Below are 19,419 nucleotides of genomic sequence, written 5' to 3'. Positions count from 1 at the left end.
GAAAGTGCTTCATGTATTGTTGGTTAAGACCTTAAATACATGCAGTGGAGAGAACTCTGAAGTCGCCCCCTGCTCATAACATTTTCAAAATGAAGGTTGTAAATTAGGAAGGTAAAACAGCACTAGAATTAGGAATGTGTCTGGGATTGGGCAATTCAGGGGAATATAGCAGGAAACGAATGCCTAAATCTGTGTATTTCTTTGGCATTGCATCACAGTATGCCTCCTAACAGAACAGGTTTCTGCTGTGTTTACACCACTCCTTGGACACAACCCTACAAGTAGGAAACATGCAGCTGGGTGCACAAAGCACATCAGGAGACATGCAGAAGTGTAATGTACTTGTGCAATTGCAAGATTCTTTTTTCTACCTTATTCCAACCATTTTTGTTGTGGATTCCTATTACTTGCAACATACACAAGCTTGGGCTCCCTTGTAGGTCAGTCTGACAGTCTTTCAAGACACAGTATGTGTCATCTTGACCACCACGGCACTCTTAACTGCCTGAGGAATCTGATTCCAGCACCAGTCAATGTGCTGGCAGACTGGCTTTGCTGCTGTTGAGAATTAACTGCAGAGTTATGCATAGCACACTGCTGGACTGAGAACAGCAACATAACTTTGTAGTTCTCTGCTTCATCATGTGCTCTGTTACGGAAACAATCCAGTATATCATTTTGGAATCATATGAGGTCAAAAATGTGTTCTGGTTTAATGAGAACCAACGAATGTTGTGGAACAGGTGCAAGCACTCCTTCTCAGTTCAACTTTCTACTCTCTGCCTGCTGACTTGTTTTGCTCCTGGTTTTCCAAATTCTACTTCTGAACTCAGAGGAAGTTCTTCCTCTGCTGACAAGCAAGGCAAATACACAAAGTATTTTCGGTAGGTAAAACAAAGTCCACAAGGTTCTGGTAAGCACCAACACCTGATGCTATTTTTCATTCTTTTTTAAGCAAAAAAAATCTATTTGATGAAGGGGACACTGGAAAGGGAACACAAAAGGAGAATATATTAAATACTCCAGTGTTTTGACAAACAGCTTTGCAATAGGAGCTGCAAGTATAGATAAATGCTGATGAAGAACTGAAGTGCTCCTCTGTGAAGAGCTTTCACTGTGAAGAAACCAGGGAGCATTCCATTGCAAGTGGCATGATAATGTAATGATAAAACACCATTGCTAGAACACAGAAGATCAATCAGAATGCCAAATCAGATTTGGCATAGCTGAATTCTCATCAAGTTTATTAAAAATTAACAGTTCAAAATAAACTGTAAGTAAGCTGTGTAAGAAACAGCTCAAAATTTTTACTTTTCCAATATTTCACTGTAATTACAATGACTGTGTTAGAAATGTTGCCCGAGATGACAAAATAAAGCATGAAACCACAACTTGAGCAGTAAATTAGAATCTCATTCTTCTAATCAGTGTTAAATATTTATTTGTATCTTCTGAAAATATTTTAACTTGAATAACTTATGTACAGTTATCATCAAATATTTCAGAGATCCGCTCTCAGGGACATGCATTTTTTCCATTACAAATTCTTTCCATCTGTGAAGTCAAAAATTTGACAGGATTACAACTTTCTGATAGAATCTGTCCTTTGACTCTTAAAAGATGGGAGTTGTAAAACTTGCAGGCTGATTGTACACCGTTTAGTACAGAAGTCAGTGACAACAGAGTTCTGGGCACTAAAATCATGAGGAGTTGGCTTTTTCCATTTTAAAGAACAAAATACAAAAAAATATATACCTGAGAAATTATCCCTTATGATGCAACGTTTATGTTTGCAAGTAAATGGCAAGACTAGGATTTCACATCTTGTTCTTCTTAATTAGGCAAAGTTACAGTACCACTTCAGAACAACATGACAAGCTTTTGTCGGAAGCTGTATAATTCACTCCAGTGCCTCAGTGGCAGGAGAACTCTGGAACACAGAGAGCTAGCAGGGAAATGTATGCCACATGCTCCAGGATGAAAACTGCAAGGAAGACCCAGAGTGCACCTGGAACGATACAGTGCTGGAACAGCCCCACAGCAGCGGCCTTTTCATCTCTTCAGAACTGTATGTGTCTGAATACAGAGCTGAACATTGCACACCAACAGAATGCAAACCACACACTCAGTCTTGCCATGTGGAAGAGCTGCAGATCGACGATAGCCCTTCTACTTTCACAAGAAAAGAGGGAATCTAGATCTGTTGCAAGAAAACAAGACAAATGTTTAGTACCTTGATACTAGTTCATAAGTAACCCTGGATCTGTATCACATACATATCACCAGTAACACTAATGGTCTCATCTTCCCTGCACAGCAGGACTAGAACAATCCTGCTCATTTCATATGAGCACAAGTTCATATGAAAGTTATTATCCCTCTCCAAAACAGAAAACAAAAGAGCTTATTTTGCTGACCAAAAACGTGACCAAAAATGAGAGCTGTCAGGCCTGCACCTTTCCCAGTCACAGCCTAGCATACACTTGCACTTCATTTGCAATTATGCTGTTGCAGATTCGATGGAGCAGTCGGTATTTGTACACACTTCTGTTCACACTTACGAAAAGAGCTATGATTCATACTGACCTTCTGTGAGCCCCTGTTTAACAGAAAAGTATCAATTCCCTCATTTCTAAAGAGCAGTGATAGATGTGATCCTTTAAAGTCTGCTCAGCTCTTACAGAGGGAACACCAATGGGACACCAAAACCAGGTGGTGTATTTTAATGAGAAATACTTTCCTGCAATATACGCCCCCAAGTTTTTAAAAAAGAGAGAAATAAACACCTAACATTCCCAATTGTTAATACATGTAGTTAGTTCCTGAAAAAAAAAAACCAACTGTTACTGGAAGATCTCTGATGCAGATTGTGCTTTTGATTCTTCCTTCACTTAATATTACATCAGAACACAACACTTGCAGAGCAGGGGGGTCACACAGGTTCTGAATTAAAACATTTCATCCCAAGAGGCAACCCCCTCACATATTGTAGCAATACATCAATCTCAAATTAGATGCATTTATGAGACTCACAGATTGCATGTTTAAGAATTGTAAATCCATGTGAGCTCCTCAGAAAACAAACAAACAAACAAACAAAACCAGAATAATTTAAGGATTTTCCGTCCTATCTTTCTTGAGAAGTGAATGGTCCCAAGGTTTTGATGATCCCCAGATCAAGCAGCTTGGCCATGGGTTTTGCTTTTATAGTCAACTGCCCATACACTTACTGAAAGATTTTGTACACTTTTACTTTCGGCTTTTCTTCTCCTTAGTTTCCACAATCTGCCTTTAATCTTTAACTATGTGGGCAACTCACAATGAACATGTAAAATTATCTGCAAAAAATGGAAACTATCTCTTCAGGAAACAGATGAGGAGATACAAAAGTAGCAGTTGGGAGACGGGAAATTACAGGCTGACAATTTCAAGGATACCAGACACTTTCTGGGAGCAAAGAGACGTTCAGTAGATTTGAATGACTTCATCCCATTCATCGACAGGCCAGACACCGTTGTACTGCACGTTGGATGGTGAGTTCTTCCAGTCCCACGTCTTGACAGGAACCTTCCAGTCTGGGCCATAGTTGGCTTCAACATACTGCAGGGTCTCACAGGGTACATGGACCTTGAGTTCTACAAATTCAGTCCAGCACAGAGTAAACTTCGGGAAGAGATACCTGCACCACAAAAGGACATGGTCACCAGCAGAGGACATGCTTAGCACATGCAAGTCAGTCCATGCAGAAAGCAAGCAACTGCAATGAGTGGCCAAGTCACATTTGCAGATTTTTTTCTTATTTCATAGTTACCTACCTATGATGCATCATTTACCAACTGGACGGGGTTTTTATCAACAGTAGCTGGTTACACATTTGCCACATGTTCTCAAGGAGGAGCATTTCTAATTCTACTGCTGTTTACTCCCTTGCTGTTCTCCTTTGTAAAAGAAATTAGCCCCTGTCTCTACCTTTCCACTTACAAACTGAAATTAAGCTACCTTGTTTGAAGGATATCAAGATATTTGACATGTTTTTTGGGAAGGAAGATTTCAAATACAGCATGAAAGACTTTTCTGTGAGTCAGGCGTGGAAATCAAAGGTATAATTTTTTATAAACAAGTTTTTACCTTTCTTCAATCGCATGAAACAAAGCATTCCATTTGCCTTCAGTGCCTGCTTAAACACAGTGCCAGACTTGGAGCAGCTGCAAAGAATTAAGATACAGCTGCCACTCTGCACTTTCTGAAACCCCCGTGGCCCATTTAAATTAATATATATTATACCAAACCCACCTTGTTTTTTGCCTGTTCTTTTCAGCAGAGGGCTCAGTGTAGGCCCCATCTACAGATAAGCTGATGCTACTGGAAATTGACAGCTTGGTCAGAATGACATCTGATGGGAACCCTATATGTTAAACCAAAGTGTATGCACCGTTCCTGCAGAGGATCCTTCCCTCTTCTTAAGTCTTCCACAGAAAAAAAAAGAAAATAAAAAGTGTTCTCAACATTATTTTTCACAGGTCAAAAATTGGAATTAGAAGTAGTTAGCACTTCTGAGAAAAGGGTTAAAAGATTTGTGCATTTGCATGAATTAAAAATCTAGCAAGTTCCTCCAAGCACAAAGCCAGTGTTTTATCTAAGAGCTGAGCAAACAATTTCAGAAAATAAAACAACCTTGCTCTCATGCTTTAAACGGAGGTGAAAAAGAGTGATCAAGCACTTTTTAATTTATATCTAGGGACTGACAATTAGCTTTAAACTGAACTAAAAAGAGAAAAAAAAAAGCCAGCTACCAAGGGGGAAACAAGATAAATAAACTTTATTAGTGGGTCTATAATCATCAAGAAGGTATTTACTTCCTATTTACCCAGGAAATCATTCATCTATCTGAAGTGGGCATGCATGCATAAGCAAAAGCTATCAGCACACAGCTGAAATAATACATCCTCCAAAGAATGAACTCTAAATAACCAATTTTAAGGAAAATGAACAGATAATTTAAACTAAACTACCTAATCTGCAAATTCAAAGCCAGTTAGAAACTCCATCAAATTATTTAACTAATTCTGAAATAAAATGCTTATATTCCCTAATGAAAAGTATTACTTTCGTTGAGGTATTCACTTCTGGGATCCTTGTTCACTGTTCAGGCATTACAAGTGGCTTGGCCAGGGCTGGGTGCTTTTGTGCACATACACCAATCACCATTCCTTCTTCCAATTTCAGTCTCATGAATCAGAAAAGATTTTATGCTTACAGAAAAGCCTCTATATTAAGCAATTACAGAATTAGCTCATTTTAAGGATTAATGCATACAGCATACATTTGATTACTGGGATACTTTTTTGTAAAGATAAATTCTGTGCTAAGAATGAAACCATCTAGTACAAATCTTCTAAACAAAGAAAGTTTCAGTTCTTGTTACCTCAAAAACAAAATTACAGGGGATTTATGAGTTTGCCTGCCTCTGCAGTGTTGTGAGAGTATTTCTATACATAAACATGTAAACCACATAGCAAGATTTGTATGGCTTGGAAGCCCACTTGCCAAGGAAGTAAAAAGAAAAATAGCTACTGAAAAATATTTTCTAGACTAAATGAGAAATAATTCCATTCTTCATACTTTTATTTAGTAAGATATGTAGAAAATACATTGGCAAAATATTTAGCTTTTTTGAAAAAAAAAAAAAAAATTTACCCTCCATTTATTGAAAACATAAATATCTCTGCATGGAGCCACCTTCCAGATCTATGATGATCCAGCAGCAATCAGTCTCTCTTCTGATACAAATGAACAGCAGGTGAGATTTAGGATTTAACATGACCAAACAGTCACTCCACTTTTGATTGACCTCTCTACTTCAGCTAGTCAAAATTTTAAAAGTGTGATGGCTAAGAAAAATGGAGGGTCCCAAAGTCTGCTACTGAAATGCAATTTTGAAAGAGGATGTCAACTTTACTGGAATGAAAACAGATATGAAACACAAGTACATTTCTGGTCAGCTGCCTGAAAAATACATTAAAAAAAAAATCCTCCATGATCTTGTACAGAAAGAAAAGAAGAAAAGACATTATACTTGCTCTAGATAACCATAAAACTGTTGTATTCTACAAAACATATTCCATTTCCTATGCAGGAATATTCCAGTAATTCTTCTCCTGGTCTATTTTTAAGTGTACTTTTTGACTCTGCTTGTCAAAGTATCTTCCCCAATCTTTGTTTATCATTTCAGAACAAATAAATCTACAGCAAGGAGTCACACACTACCACTGTCTGGATGACACTGCACAGCTCCTGTTAGCTAACAGTGAGCAAATGCAGTTCAGGCAAAATGTGAAAGATAATGATATCCTATGTAAGTCAACAAGGCTTTCAACCAGTCTACAAGTGTCTCTGGGAGAAGATGGGTAATGGAAAGAAACAAATCTAATTATCAAAACCTCTATTCAGCAAGCTGAATAGATTAAGAAGCTGTTGTACTTATGTGCTGTTTTAGCACTGAAAAGAATGAAGCAAGAAATGTGGTATTCTATTTAAAATCCCATTCTCAGAACTTGAACAACAAGAAGGTCTGCAATAATTATCTGCACTGCTGTCACATCATTATAGTCAGTGAAGTATTCCAGATCATTACCACAACATCCAAAACTATGGAGTTTACTTTGGAAGGACAGCTGAGGCTTTCCGGCATAACACTTGTCAAGACAGATGCCTAAGGATTTGTTTTTCACTTAGCATGTTTGTAAAACAGAAAAAGGTTTAAGAGACTTCTTTCTCATCTTAAACCTTTAACTTAGCCCTTGCACATCATCTGGCTCATACATGACATGACAAAGTTTCAGATCTCGCAAGAGAACTAGCATTCGACAGGCCCAGCACCTCTCTAGCAAGGCATGGTATTGTTCTCTTTTTACTTCTGTAGTCTCAAAGTACAAAAAACTCCTCTGATTCTCCCTGATACGTACCACAAAAGGCAAAGACTTTGCCAAATGAAAAAACCCAATACAGAACGCTAACACTAAAACCTAACTCGTTCAGTTTCTTTCCAATTAGAGGTATAAATCCAGTTCATACTTAAATTTCTTGCCCGACTTCGCCTGAGTTCCGCCATTCCATATGTAGTCATCTTCTTCATAGAAGAAAAAAATATCAAGTTTCACATCATCATCTCCCTGGAAAGAGAGTTCCAAACTGTCTTCTACCTGCAAGACAGAAATACAGACTATATGCACTCATAAAAACACAAGGCTACTGACACCAGCAGGTTTCAGGGAACAAATTTATTTTCAATAATGCAGTGAAAGTGTAGAAAATAAACCACCACAGCAATTTCTTTATTTTTGGTGCCTTTCTGCACCTCAGTGAGACTGACTTCTCTTTACCACCCCAAAGCTCTGGCACTATCTCCTTGCTTTCTGCCACAAAGTGAACACAGAGCTATCTATTCAATGACCAACTGTAATGTCATTCTGCCTAGGCAAGTAAGCCAGAACTCCAGCAGTTTTCCAGGAGAACACAAAAGAGCTATGTGCAGAAAGGCAGAAATCTAAAACAAGCCATTTTCCATTTAGATGCTTTTGGTAAAACAGACGAAAGCAGAGAATGATGACCTTTCATTGCCATGAAGTCTGCTACTCTCTTTGGAAAGCACCTAAACATAGCCCCTTCAAAAGAAAAGGTATTATGGTATGGGTTTAAGATAAGAATTTTAAAAGTGCCTGTGTTGTGTGTTAACCCCAGTATGCTGATAAGCGCTGCACAGCTACTCACTCACTTTCCTTCTCACTTCCAGGAGAACAATGGAGCAGGAAAAGATGAGTGAAAAGAAAAGCAAGAAAACTTGTGGTCAAGATAAGGACAGTAACTGGTAAAGTAGAAGCTGCACACACAGGCACATCAAAATAAGGGACTAGTTTGTTACTTCCCATTGGCAGCCAGATGTTCTGGAAATTCCAGGTAATCATAGCTTTCTTATGCATAACAGATACTTGAGAAGACAGATGCCATAATTCCAAATACTCTTCCCTTCTTCCTTCATTATCCCAGCTTTCTTTATGGAATATCCCTTTGATCAGTTTATCTGCATTTGCCTCTGTCCTCTTCCAATTTTTGCGTAATAACACCATGCTAGAAGGGAGCATGATAAACAGAAAGGGCTTGATGCTGTAGAAGCGCAGATGAGCAACAGATAAAAACACTGGGATGTCCTTAACACTGTCTTGGTTGCAAATCCAAAACGTAGCACCATACCAGATACTAAGAGTAAAATTAACTGTACTGCGGCACAAACCAATATGGTTTGCCACACAAAACTCAAGTTAGCTCTAGCAGTACTGTCCACTTAACACCACAACAAATTAATTTTTACAGCTGCATGTGCTCTGCATCGGGAATAGAAAATGGCTTGCTTAAGGCTCCCAGCTACCCTCACACAGGTCACACAACAGCCTACTGCAATCCATACAGAAACTGCCACCACCTGAGAATGCCATTTGCTAAAAAGGCTCACATAAAAGAGCAGAGTAATATCAGTGAATAAGCAAGTGATTAGTAAGTCTTTTCATTTAACACCTACAATAACACCGTCTTTGACAATAAAATGCTCACTAGCACCAGCAATGATACCTTTAATTGTGGCTAAACCCTCACATCCCTGTGCTTTTGTTTGTCTTCTACCTTTACATTCCACTCTGCAGCTTACACTCCAGAAAAAGATAGTAAGTGTCCACATAAGCTGATAATGGACTAGCCCAGTACCTACCTCAAGCAATCCTTTACTTTCTGCTATCTTTGCACTCAAGACGCAGATAATCTCAGAGCTGTTACCAATCCACTCTTAGAATCAGACATATCCAATATCAAATTCTATCTCAGGTTTCTCCAGCAGCACTCAGAAAAATTAGACCCCTCTAGAATTTTATAAAATTTCTTCTGTGTAAAATTCAGACTCCCCAATCAAGATTGAAGCCAGAATGAAGTAAGAATGCTGTCTTCTCACACAGTGTCCCAGAGAACATGAAAAATCAGAAAGTCTACATGTTTAGGTAAAACATTAGACTGCAGGAGATTTCAGATATCCATCTCTACATAAAAGAACTGTAGCAGTACTCAAACTTACTAACCTACAAAAAGACATATTAAGTGAATTCTTCCTTATCTGTGTACCTTGCCAAATTTGTGCTTTAAAGGTAATCCTGCTTTCTGAAAGGCTGGGATGATATCAGCTTTGTAGTCCCTTATAAAGATCCCCAGGTCCACATCTTTGCTGTAAGGAATGACACTGCACTGTCTATACCATCCTGAGAAGTGGAAAAAAGAATAAAAAAAAAAGAATTAGATAACTTTGGAGCATGAGAAACATATCACAAAACAAAGGCAGTACAAAAATGACCTATCGAAGGGTAACCAGCCCGAAATCCTCAAATGAGGTCATAAATAAGACTCCTGCTTTCTCTGGTAACAAATGAATCACACTGAAGAAAACAGAAGGACTAACAGTAGCACTTATAGCCACCTCCTTTCTCTATGAAGCCAGGAATGAAAAAGTACTAACTCCTAAAATGAAAATATCTTCAGCTTCCTATTCTAAATGTCTTCAGGAACGTATATTCTTTATCTGGGTCCAAATCTAACAAGAAATGAACAGCTGCAGGGCTGTAGCCATGCTTATAATTTTCAACAATTACTTTAAATAGATTTGGAGCACTACCACAGAACACTAAGACAAGAACTGAGACATTCTTTAGTTTGTTTTATTAATGCAGTTTCAGTAACTGTTCATTCAGAAAATTATATTCTCTAGGCCAAAAAATGTAAGGGTGACTTGCTCATATGTGACACAACCTATTTCAGATCCTATTTCAGTAAGGAAAGGAAAGATACTTCTTTCAACTTTCAACAGAATTAAAAGCTTGCAGTGCCTATTCTAATAGGTTTTTTATTAAAAGACCTATGTTTACAAATATATAAATAGATATCAAATTTATTTTATCAAATAAAAGCTCAGTCATAAACATGGGAAGAAAATCAGGTGACAGCCTATAAGAACATCAGAAAAATATGATCATTGTATCTTCCAACCAGCACTTAACAAATTGTAAGCCAGACAACTTAGAGAACTTATAATTACTTTCCAGGCAGAGAAACACAGAAACTGCTGGCAATCCTTAATGCTTTACTTGGAATACACTCACAATCTCCAAGGCACAAGTTTCTCAAGAGAAATCAGGAAATTAGGTTAAGAGAAAAAGGCCTTATTTTAATAAAGCTAAAACAGAACATCTGCTTCACACTTCACAGATAACCACCTTCCAGCTGCTAACCTCAGGTGACATCACAAATGCAGCAGAGGATAAAATGTTTAAGATTTCAGATAAATTAAATATGTTTTACCAAGGCACGTTCCACTGCTCAGCCAGAACTTTACTCCCAAGTTATTCAGTGTCAGGGCAGCTAAATGCAGCAAGGATTTTGCTCTTTTTCTGAATTCCACTGCATCAACAGAGGCATCATCAGGATACACCTGGAAAGCAAAAGTAAGCTGCTATGAGAGAGCAAATTTCTCCATCCATTTTTCTGCATCTTAGGAAAAAAATGACCTCTGAAAATTTATTTAATATCTGGGCATTATGTTTTCTCACACATACAGTGTGTGCATGTTCAGTTTGAGAACATGCTGGAACTGGAATCGCAGGTCAGATTTCAACTCTGAAATGTCAATATTTGTCTTTTCCAAAGTACTGTAATGTAAAGTCACAGTAAAACAGAATAAGACTACATATATTAGACAAAGATAGTGGTAACAACACACACAACTCCTAACTCTGCTCACAGAGAAGCCAATACCCACAGCCTAGGGGAAAGCAGGGATGCAGTTACATTTGAGCATATTACAGGTTTATTTGGCGCCACCAAGTGTTACAACTGGATGTTCAGAACTTCTGCTACATAACTGCAGCAACGCGAACGAAAAACTTGAAAAGAAAAGCCAAAACCATGGAGGCAGTCTGGGCAAACATTGCCAAATCAAACATGTAATCAATGCACTGACCACTCAACTTCAGAACTGATGTTACTAGGAGCTCCTGGGTGACAAGCACCTCGATAGGTTTCAATATAGAAGCCAGCTGCTTATTTCAGTATTGAAGTTCAATATGCTTTCCCAAGCACACTTTCTCTACCTGTGGCAATTACTGCCTGGAGGCTTCAGAGAATCTGAAATCAGAACTAGGAACACAATATTGCAATACGTTGCTCAAATGAATGTAAAAGTAAGGATTGTTCAGAACTTTGAGAAATGCATAAGTAACATTTTAGACTACAAAGATGCAAAAGATCTCATTAAATCCGTTTAACAGTGAGATTATGAGAAAACTGTGGACAGGTTCGTTACCCCTTCAAAAAAGGGGAAAAAAACCACACAAGTCAAAAAGAAAGACTGAAGATTCTGTGATTCTAAAGTTTTTGTCTATTACCATTTACTGAATTACGTTGAGTCCCAGATCCTATGGGTTAGCTTTATGCACTTGAAAGGTTGCATTTAAATAGAAAAGTGATGAACTGTTTGTAGGTTTGGGTCAACTGGTGAAAATGTGCATTATATCTCAGAGACACTACTTGATTACCACTAACCTGAAAGAAAGCCCGAGCTTCTCTGTACCTACATTCAAGAAATCTAGAGTGTGACATCTCTTCTAGAAAACTGGATGGATTTTTTGGAATTTGAACTTTTAAGTCATCAATAGAAACAAGCAGAAGTTCAGGCCTGCACGGAAAGAAAGATAATAGGTTACTTGACTCAATTCCTTTACAAACTACAAGCCATTTTGTCCTCTAGCACTGCTCAAAATCTTAAAACACACCCCTCTCAGTGACTCCTCTGTCCAAACTTATTCAAAACGAATTAAGAAAGAAGAGGAACAAAAGCTTCAATACATCCTCATAACCTTCCAAATTTCATTTAAAAAGAAATTCTGTGCCTGTAAGCCCATACTTACCTTTTCAGATTAGCATTTCCTTTATAACTTTCATAACTTACACTAAATTTGTTCAGACCTGCTGCTCAATGCATTGAAAATTCAGGTTATTTGGTTGTCCAAATACGAGATAGACTTTTAGAATCAAATTTCAACCTGTCCACAGAGGCTGTTTGCCTTTGAAGTTTAGAAGCCATTAAGTCTTCACAATGAGTGAAAAGAGGTATTTAACATCATGCACAGTCATTTTTAAATGTTTAGGAACACAGTCCATATAGCTTCTGTGTTTTAAAAGGAAGAAAAAGTAGTCTCAGCTTTAAGGAAAAAACCATAAATAGATTTATTTTGACCTGTGAAATGTCCGGCTGTTTTAGCATGACATAAACACATGCCATACAAGAATACTGCTCTCAAAGCATAGCGGTACGTGCTAGGCTTTGAAAACAGTGACAAGATTTGCCACCATCTGTATTTTCTGAAACGATTGAAAATTGAAAAGTTGCTATTGAAAGTGCTTTAACAAAAGGCAGATATTTACAGTAACTTCACCAGTGGGATGCAAAGTTTAAGCATAAGACTAGGGACAAATAATTTCAAACATTTGTGCAAATAAGGAGTTGGAGCAGCACTTTATAAATCTAGATTACAAAGTATTTGTTGCTGCTTTTCTGCATGATACAAATGTCACTTCTCTTTATTCACATTCTTTAATACCGGTCATTTATTACATTATTACTATGGAAATTTGTGTTGCCTCCCATTTTCAACTATGTCCTATATCTGCATTAAAAATTTTGGATGCACGTGACTGCAGGAAGAACACCAAATACGCACCTGTTATTACTGTATCTCCTGCCACTTAGCTTTACCTCTCTCATTTCTCATTTACAAATGATGAGAAACTCTTGTTTTCAATAACCAGTATTGGATTTACCTTCATAAGTTTACCTTTCAGGCACTCCGAGAGCTAAAATATTCATGATTCATTTTAAAATTTATAGAAAAGGCCGACTTAATATACAAGAGAAAGAAATTATTTTGGAAATGATGCTACAGCCCCCTTTGTTGTGAACTCACCTTTCATATGCTCCAGGGTAGCGACCAAAGTGGAGCTTCCGGAAAGACACAAATTTTCTGTCCATATGTTGCTTGAGCCTTAGGGGGCCATGCCAGAGGAAATTACCACTCCTCTCATAGAACACCACCAGGTGAATGGCATGAGACGCCAGTTTAAAAATGTAGTGCAAGGGAATTTCAGTGCCAGACAGGTCATCCATCCCATCCAAGCGAGGGTCCTTGTTTAGAACCTTTAGCCACTGGAACCCCATCTTCTCAGCAGTTCTAAAAAGTCCCACCTAAAAATGGGAGAGACAGAAAGGCAGAAAGAGGGAGAGAGGCTAAACAGAAGAGAAACCAAAACTGAATGCTAATCTTATTAACTGACATTATTCCCATTTTTCATTTTCTAATCAGATTTAAGCATCAATCACTCAACAATTTGTTACAACCTAAAGATTAGGAGCCATAAACAACTGCTGTATTTCCTTTTCTTAAATTTTGACCAGCAAATTGTCAATAAAACAACACATTGAACACTGTCTTTTCCCAGCCACTACATTGTGCATTTTGTAGCATCAACAAAAAAACTCTTTGTTGAAACTCTACATAAATACATAAAAAATAGGAAGTGTAATCCATGATCTTTACCACAATTAAAAGCCATTTTCATTACTGCAATAAAGGCACTCACACAGTTATCAACAGATTTTAAAATTTTAAATATATTAATGTTAAGCCACTGACGTTCCTATTTCCTCCAGTTCTGCCTGGTAAGAACTAATCAATCAGCACCTGACAACCCTTTCAGTTACTCCTCTGGATTATACAAATAGCAAAAATAAGCTACAAAGGAATGTGGAGATGGAGTTCTATTACTGTTCTGCTACACGATCTTATTCTCAGTTCCTTTAATTTCTTTACAATAGTAAAACCATTGTCTGATCAGCTATGGAGCATCAGCACTGTTTGCTTGTTTAGGACTGCTTCAGTAAAATGGCTACAGATCATTTTAATATTTCTTGATGGCGTTGTGGAGAGGGACATGAATGAAAAAAGGAAAAGAAAAAAGCTGTTTATCACTGGCATCTGTAGTTTGTATAATTTAACCCCTTATGTATTTCCAGATGCCACAGCTGAGGAAATTATCTTGGATTTAATTTTGCACTTCATTCCCTACTATATCTCCACTTTTAAATGCATCCACTTAAAAATCTCATGCTACTGAAGAAAAGCACCAGGTGCTACTATACTAGGTGACAAAACAAAATGGTGTGAATACACAGATGTACTAAAATAAATGTAAATGAGCAGATTATCATAATCTTTCCAGCCCTGTCACATTAATACTTGCATTTTATCAACAGATCTCCAGATTCAACATTTATTATGGCTCTATCTGCATAACAGGCTTAAAGATTTCCCCTTCCATTTCAAAATATCAATCTCTTTTTCTTTTTGGGGGATGCCACCTTAATACAATTGCTTCCAAATACTGCAGATAGCCTCTTAAGAACCTTCTGTTATCTCAATAGGCTCTCAATACCTATTTTCAAATCAACTGTGTGACTTTCTTCAAAGCCAGGGTTACCATTCTCTTTCAACAATTCATGTGTTTCTAAAACTTCAAAGGCTAGTACGTGAATACCTTTTAATTTAAAAGAGTTTCATCTACCATCATTCTTTGGAGATTTACAGCAAATTCTGTGTCCTTAAAGCAAACATGGAAGCATGATGACATAAAATCCTAGAACAGTTAAATGCATCAAAATACACTATGTGAACTGAAGAAAAGAAACTCACTTCATGTTTCCACGCTTTGTCCAGTAGTGCAAATGTAGTGAAGTCTCTTGGAGCACAGAAGTACTTGCATTCTGGACTAGGACCATCAGAAGAACTTCTGATCTGTTCAATGTCTTTATCAATAAGTCCCAGAATTAAAGGATCAATCAAATACACTGGTATATTGTGACTGGATATTAAGCCTAGGAACTTCCTAACCACATGCTGTTCAACAGAGGAGAAAACTAGAATTAGAAACATCATTTGTAAGTGTATATGAATCAGTACATTAACTCTTGACCAACTGATAAAAGGAAATCTTATCTCCCAATGTGCCTTATCTTATCTGAGTGTGCCTTTACTTCCATAAACAATTGCAGAAATTGAAATTTCTTCTTTCAGATGAGCAGCCTGCTCTCAAGCACTCCCTATCTCTAAGACTAGAGGAAAAATCTTTCATATTCACTTAAAAATTTCCAGAAATTAAAGCGCTTCAGAGTGCTGTAATCTAGAATAGCCTCTAAATTAAGCTCTGGACTTTTTCCAGTTCCAGATCAAGTTGGAAAGCGCTTAAGTAAACTAACAGATGACAGATGTAGATGGAACATACGGGCGCTGAGGGAACTGGCTGATGTCCTTCTGAGATTCCTCTGACACATTTCGAGTCTAGAAAGAGCTAAATTCCATACCAACTCCAGAAAGAAGGCTCTGGGGAACTCTGGTCAGTTTTATCTCAATCCCCAAAAAGCTTCTGCAGCAAAAGCCCCTGTAACGTTACATGTAAGCATACAGATGTCAAAAGTGTGACTGCGAAAGTCAGCCAAGTGCAAACTGCACCTAATGACCTCAGCTGCCGTGGAAGAAACAATTAGCTCTGTGAGCAAGGGGAGAGCAATGGATGCTGTTCACATTCTGATTTTAGCAAGTCTGTTGACCTACTCCCACACAGTATCCCTGAACCTCAAGTGGAGAGATATGTACCGGGTAAGTACAACAGAAGCTGCATGGAGAACCAGCTGACCAGCAGGCACAGGCCTGGTACCATGTCCTACCAAGCGCTGGTTACTACTGGCATCTCAGCAGGGTTCAGTCCTAGTCAACACTGCTTTGTAACTTTATTAATAATCTCTACAATAGCAAGGAGTGCATTCTCAGAAATCTGGTAGACTACACTGAACTAGAAGATCATTCAGTATGCTGGAGGGCAGGACTGCCATTCACAGAGACCAAGAAAAGATCCAGTGACTCATACTGATGGTGACAGGAAGCATAACAAGGACAATCTGGGCAAAGGCAAAGCCTGGCATGTGGCATGGGTGAGATTCACCTAATAGGAAAGGCTGGGGCAACCGAACATGAGAAACTGCAGAAAAGTACCTAAGTGTTCTAGGTTAAAACAAGGGCAGTCTACAGAGTGCCAAAGACTGGAATTAGGAAGACACAACCTGGAGATCTAGTTCTGCCTTTAATACCAGCACAACTAGGAGGTACAGGGAGGATGAAGCCAAGTTTTTCTCAGAGGTGCACTCTTGCAGGTTGACAGGCACATGGTTAGAAAACAGGAAAATGCAATCAGATGTTAGCAGAATTTTTTCCCAGTATATGATCAGATGCCCAGAAAGGTTGCAATATTTCTATTCTTAGAGCTATTGAAAGCTTAGCTGGCAAAAGGCTGAAGCAACCAGATCTAGTTGGCTCAACTCTGCAGAAAGTGCTGAACTTGCATCTGCTTCTGTGGATCTAACAGAATGATCACACGGTAAATACTTGAAAGCAAGTACACACAGGTTGCCTGGACTTTATTGCAACAAATAGTTGCGGCAGATTTTCCACACAGACAGAACAGATCTCTCCTATCTCACCATTTTCAATTGAGTTTATGCTTAACACCTTAGGTTCAACAGTGACCTCTGCTGGAAAGAAGGAGGCTAAACCTGTTGGAAAAAAAAGGCAACCACCCAGCAACCATAACAAAGAATGGCAAATGAGAGAAAGAAGGAAACTTTACAGTCCTTACAGAATCATTAAAAAGACCCAGACAATCACATTTTCAGCTCATAAGTATAGTACTAATCCTTCATGGAATGCTCTCAAACAGTAAAGTTTCATGCAAACACAGACTGCATAGTGCAGTCACTCTAAATCTAAAACAGGAAGGGCTTTAGCAAGTAACAAGAAATAAAAAATAAAATAAAAAATCAAGACTTGTATGAATCCTGAAAGCTTAAATCTTTGTACACAATTACAAATCAATCACTGTGACGGTCTTAGCTTAGTCTGCCAGTAAGTGGAGAGAATAAACTTACTCTAAACACAAAACATCCTCAGGAAATGAAGTTCTTTATTCCATGATTTTTCCTGAGAGACAAAGTCAGCTATGATTTACTTTAACACTACTAGGAATTGTGGAAATAGAAGATAAATTTTAGAACAGTGTTGAGCACCTGCTGTCATTTACACCACTAATAAGAAAGAACGCTGCCCACTGTCTATCAGTAACACTAACTATCCTTGATGCACCTTTGGTGCACAAAGCGTGATTTGGCAAGAAGGCAGGAAGAACACAGGGCATTCAGCTGTGTTCACACTGCCTGAAGAGTAAAATATGTACCAAGAATGCCCTGTGCGTGGGGAGAGGACTTACTAACTTGACTCAGAGGAGAATTCTGATCAAGTACATTTAAATGTCCATAGCACAGGGACAATTTACACCAGTAACAACTGCAACTGCTATTAAAATTGTAGCTGAGATGTTTAACTGCAAGAATTAAATTTCACGATTGAAAACACAGTTCAAATAAGGAAAAAAAAATGTTTATAACAGCACTGCTAGGCTTTATGCCTGTTATATCTCAAGGTTTCTAGATGAGGCACAAAAAGGAAAAACAAAAAGGCCTGCTGTCCAAGCTACTAGTCCACCAAAATGACCCTGGTCTTCCAACTCAAGCTCTCATACTCTTACAATGAAATTGCTGAGTCCATCCAAACGGACTTCATTTTCCAACTTCCAATACTGGTACAGGATTCTGACTTCAGAGAAGTGAAAAAACATGAGTGAAGGCAGAACATGGATCAACAGATATAATCGGGAGAGCAGCACACTACATGTGCTTTACAAGCAGAGGCAAGCCCACACCTTTAGTGATTTCCACTATACTCAGCCAAAAGGTAAGCAATATGCTAGCCTTATTTCTGTAATTACAACAAGCAGATCAGACTGATGAACAGGAAACTAATCTGTACAAAGATGTCTACTTTTTTTTCTTGTTACTTTTCCAGGAAAACAGGTGTTTCTACTTGGAACTTAAATCAGCAGGAAGAAATGATCATAGTATCAAGCAGAAACTCATTCACATAGAGTAGTTTGGACTCATCACGCAGGGACTCAAAAGGAAGGAGCTCTAAAGTAAAAAAATGGGACCATGGACCATTCTGCTCAATTACAGATAACCCTGTTAGATCAAGTTAGAGCTAAAGAGAATTCTGCCTACAGAATGGCAGGATGGAAGCTCCACTGTGACTTTATCACCTAACGCCACATTAGTGGTTCCAAAGAGGATGCCAGCTCCAAGAATTGCAAGAGCCTTTGTGCCAGCAAGCAGTCCACAGAACAGCTGGTTTGGATTTTTTCCAAGTACGGTTCTTAATACAAACACCATTCGTTCTGCTCAGCAGAAACAAGGCACTTAAATGGCTATTTTGCTAACTAGCAGCATTATTATCATCATACTGCATCCAAAGCAAAGGGCAATCAGCTCCCAGCACAGCTTCTCCTTAATCACCTTTGCTGTTCTTGCAGGAGGAGATCTGTCAGTGAAAGACTTCTCTAAATAAATACTAACTACAAGTACCTGAGTATCTGTACTTAGGTACACCACATACAAATTTGTATTCAACTGACTTTTCCTTTCCCAGGACCAGTGTGATGTTCTAGCTGCAACGAATCCAGCACATCTTCAGTAAAACATAAACTAAAGCATGCAATTTTGAGTATGTAAGGGCACTCTTAACACTTGTCCTGAATGCTGGAATGCAGCAAGTAGCAAATGCTGAAATGCATAATTTTCCTGCTTGTGAAGAGCTTTATGATCCATCATAACCACGTAACAAGGACCACTTAGCAGCTGGCTAAATGCATGCAGCAAGAAAGAAGTACTACCCTGTGACCTGCTGACTCTTCTATCATGATACTATCAAACAAGCTACAGACCAAAAGGCCAATCTTCTCAATACTTTGTCTGAAAGCACATGAAAGCCTAGATCAAAACTTCAGTCAGGAGACTTGATTCTAAGAGAGAAATGCAGCAAAGGACTGCACAGGGAACAGCTGTTAGGCTGCAACTCTGTCTCAACTCCGCAGTGAACAGTTTTGAAACATGTAACCACCTCACTCAGTGTAAGAAGCATCTTTCAGTTCTTAACACTAAAGCACCCCCAGTGAAGAGGCAAGGGCTCTAGGCTTTGCACGTGCAATTCTGTGCAAGTTCTCTGAGAACCGCAATGGAACCATGCAGCCAGTGACGTACGTACCCATCTAGTGTTGTCTTGGCCGGACTGGCCTCCTCTGGCTTTTGAAAAAACTGCTCCATTCTATTTAAAAAAAAAA

General features: G+C 38.4%; 1 protein-coding gene across 3 annotated transcripts in view; it reads right to left on the bottom strand.

Annotated features, from left to right (window-relative positions):
* Window positions 1-1,216: 1,216 nt before the first annotated feature.
* The window catches only part of FKTN (fukutin), a 19,104-nt gene continuing 901 nt past the window's right edge, over window positions 1,217-19,419 (bottom strand). Inside the window, exons 2-11 of one of the 3 annotated variants that reach the window (XR_006169603.1) lie at window positions 19,344-19,403; window positions 14,835-15,038; window positions 13,053-13,330; window positions 11,632-11,764; window positions 10,393-10,522; window positions 9,166-9,299; window positions 7,075-7,202; window positions 4,294-4,466; window positions 4,129-4,205; window positions 3,593-3,679 (exon numbers count right to left, since the gene is read on the bottom strand). Coding sequence is in view for 1 of the 3 variants with exons in the window: in XM_042823018.1 (XP_042678952.1) it covers window positions 3,466-3,679; window positions 7,075-7,202; window positions 9,166-9,299; window positions 10,393-10,522; window positions 11,632-11,764; window positions 13,053-13,330; window positions 14,835-15,038; window positions 19,344-19,403 (1,281 nt within the window). In the remaining 2 variants the exon portion in view is untranslated. Of the gene's footprint in view, window positions 3,680-4,128; window positions 4,206-4,293; window positions 4,467-7,074; window positions 7,203-9,165; window positions 9,300-10,392; window positions 10,523-11,631; window positions 11,765-13,052; window positions 13,331-14,834; window positions 15,039-19,343; window positions 19,404-19,419 lie in introns of all 3 variants that reach the window. The other 2 variants (XR_006169604.1, XM_042823018.1) reach the window with 2 other exon arrangements.

This window comes from Centrocercus urophasianus, unplaced genomic scaffold (assembly GCF_019232065.1).
Source record: "Centrocercus urophasianus isolate 14NV4802_14NV808 unplaced genomic scaffold, USGS_Curo_1.0 seq_21, whole genome shotgun sequence".
Taxonomy (NCBI): domain Eukaryota; kingdom Metazoa; phylum Chordata; class Aves; order Galliformes; family Phasianidae; genus Centrocercus; species Centrocercus urophasianus.
This window is presented reverse-complemented; position numbering and strand designations above follow the sequence as displayed.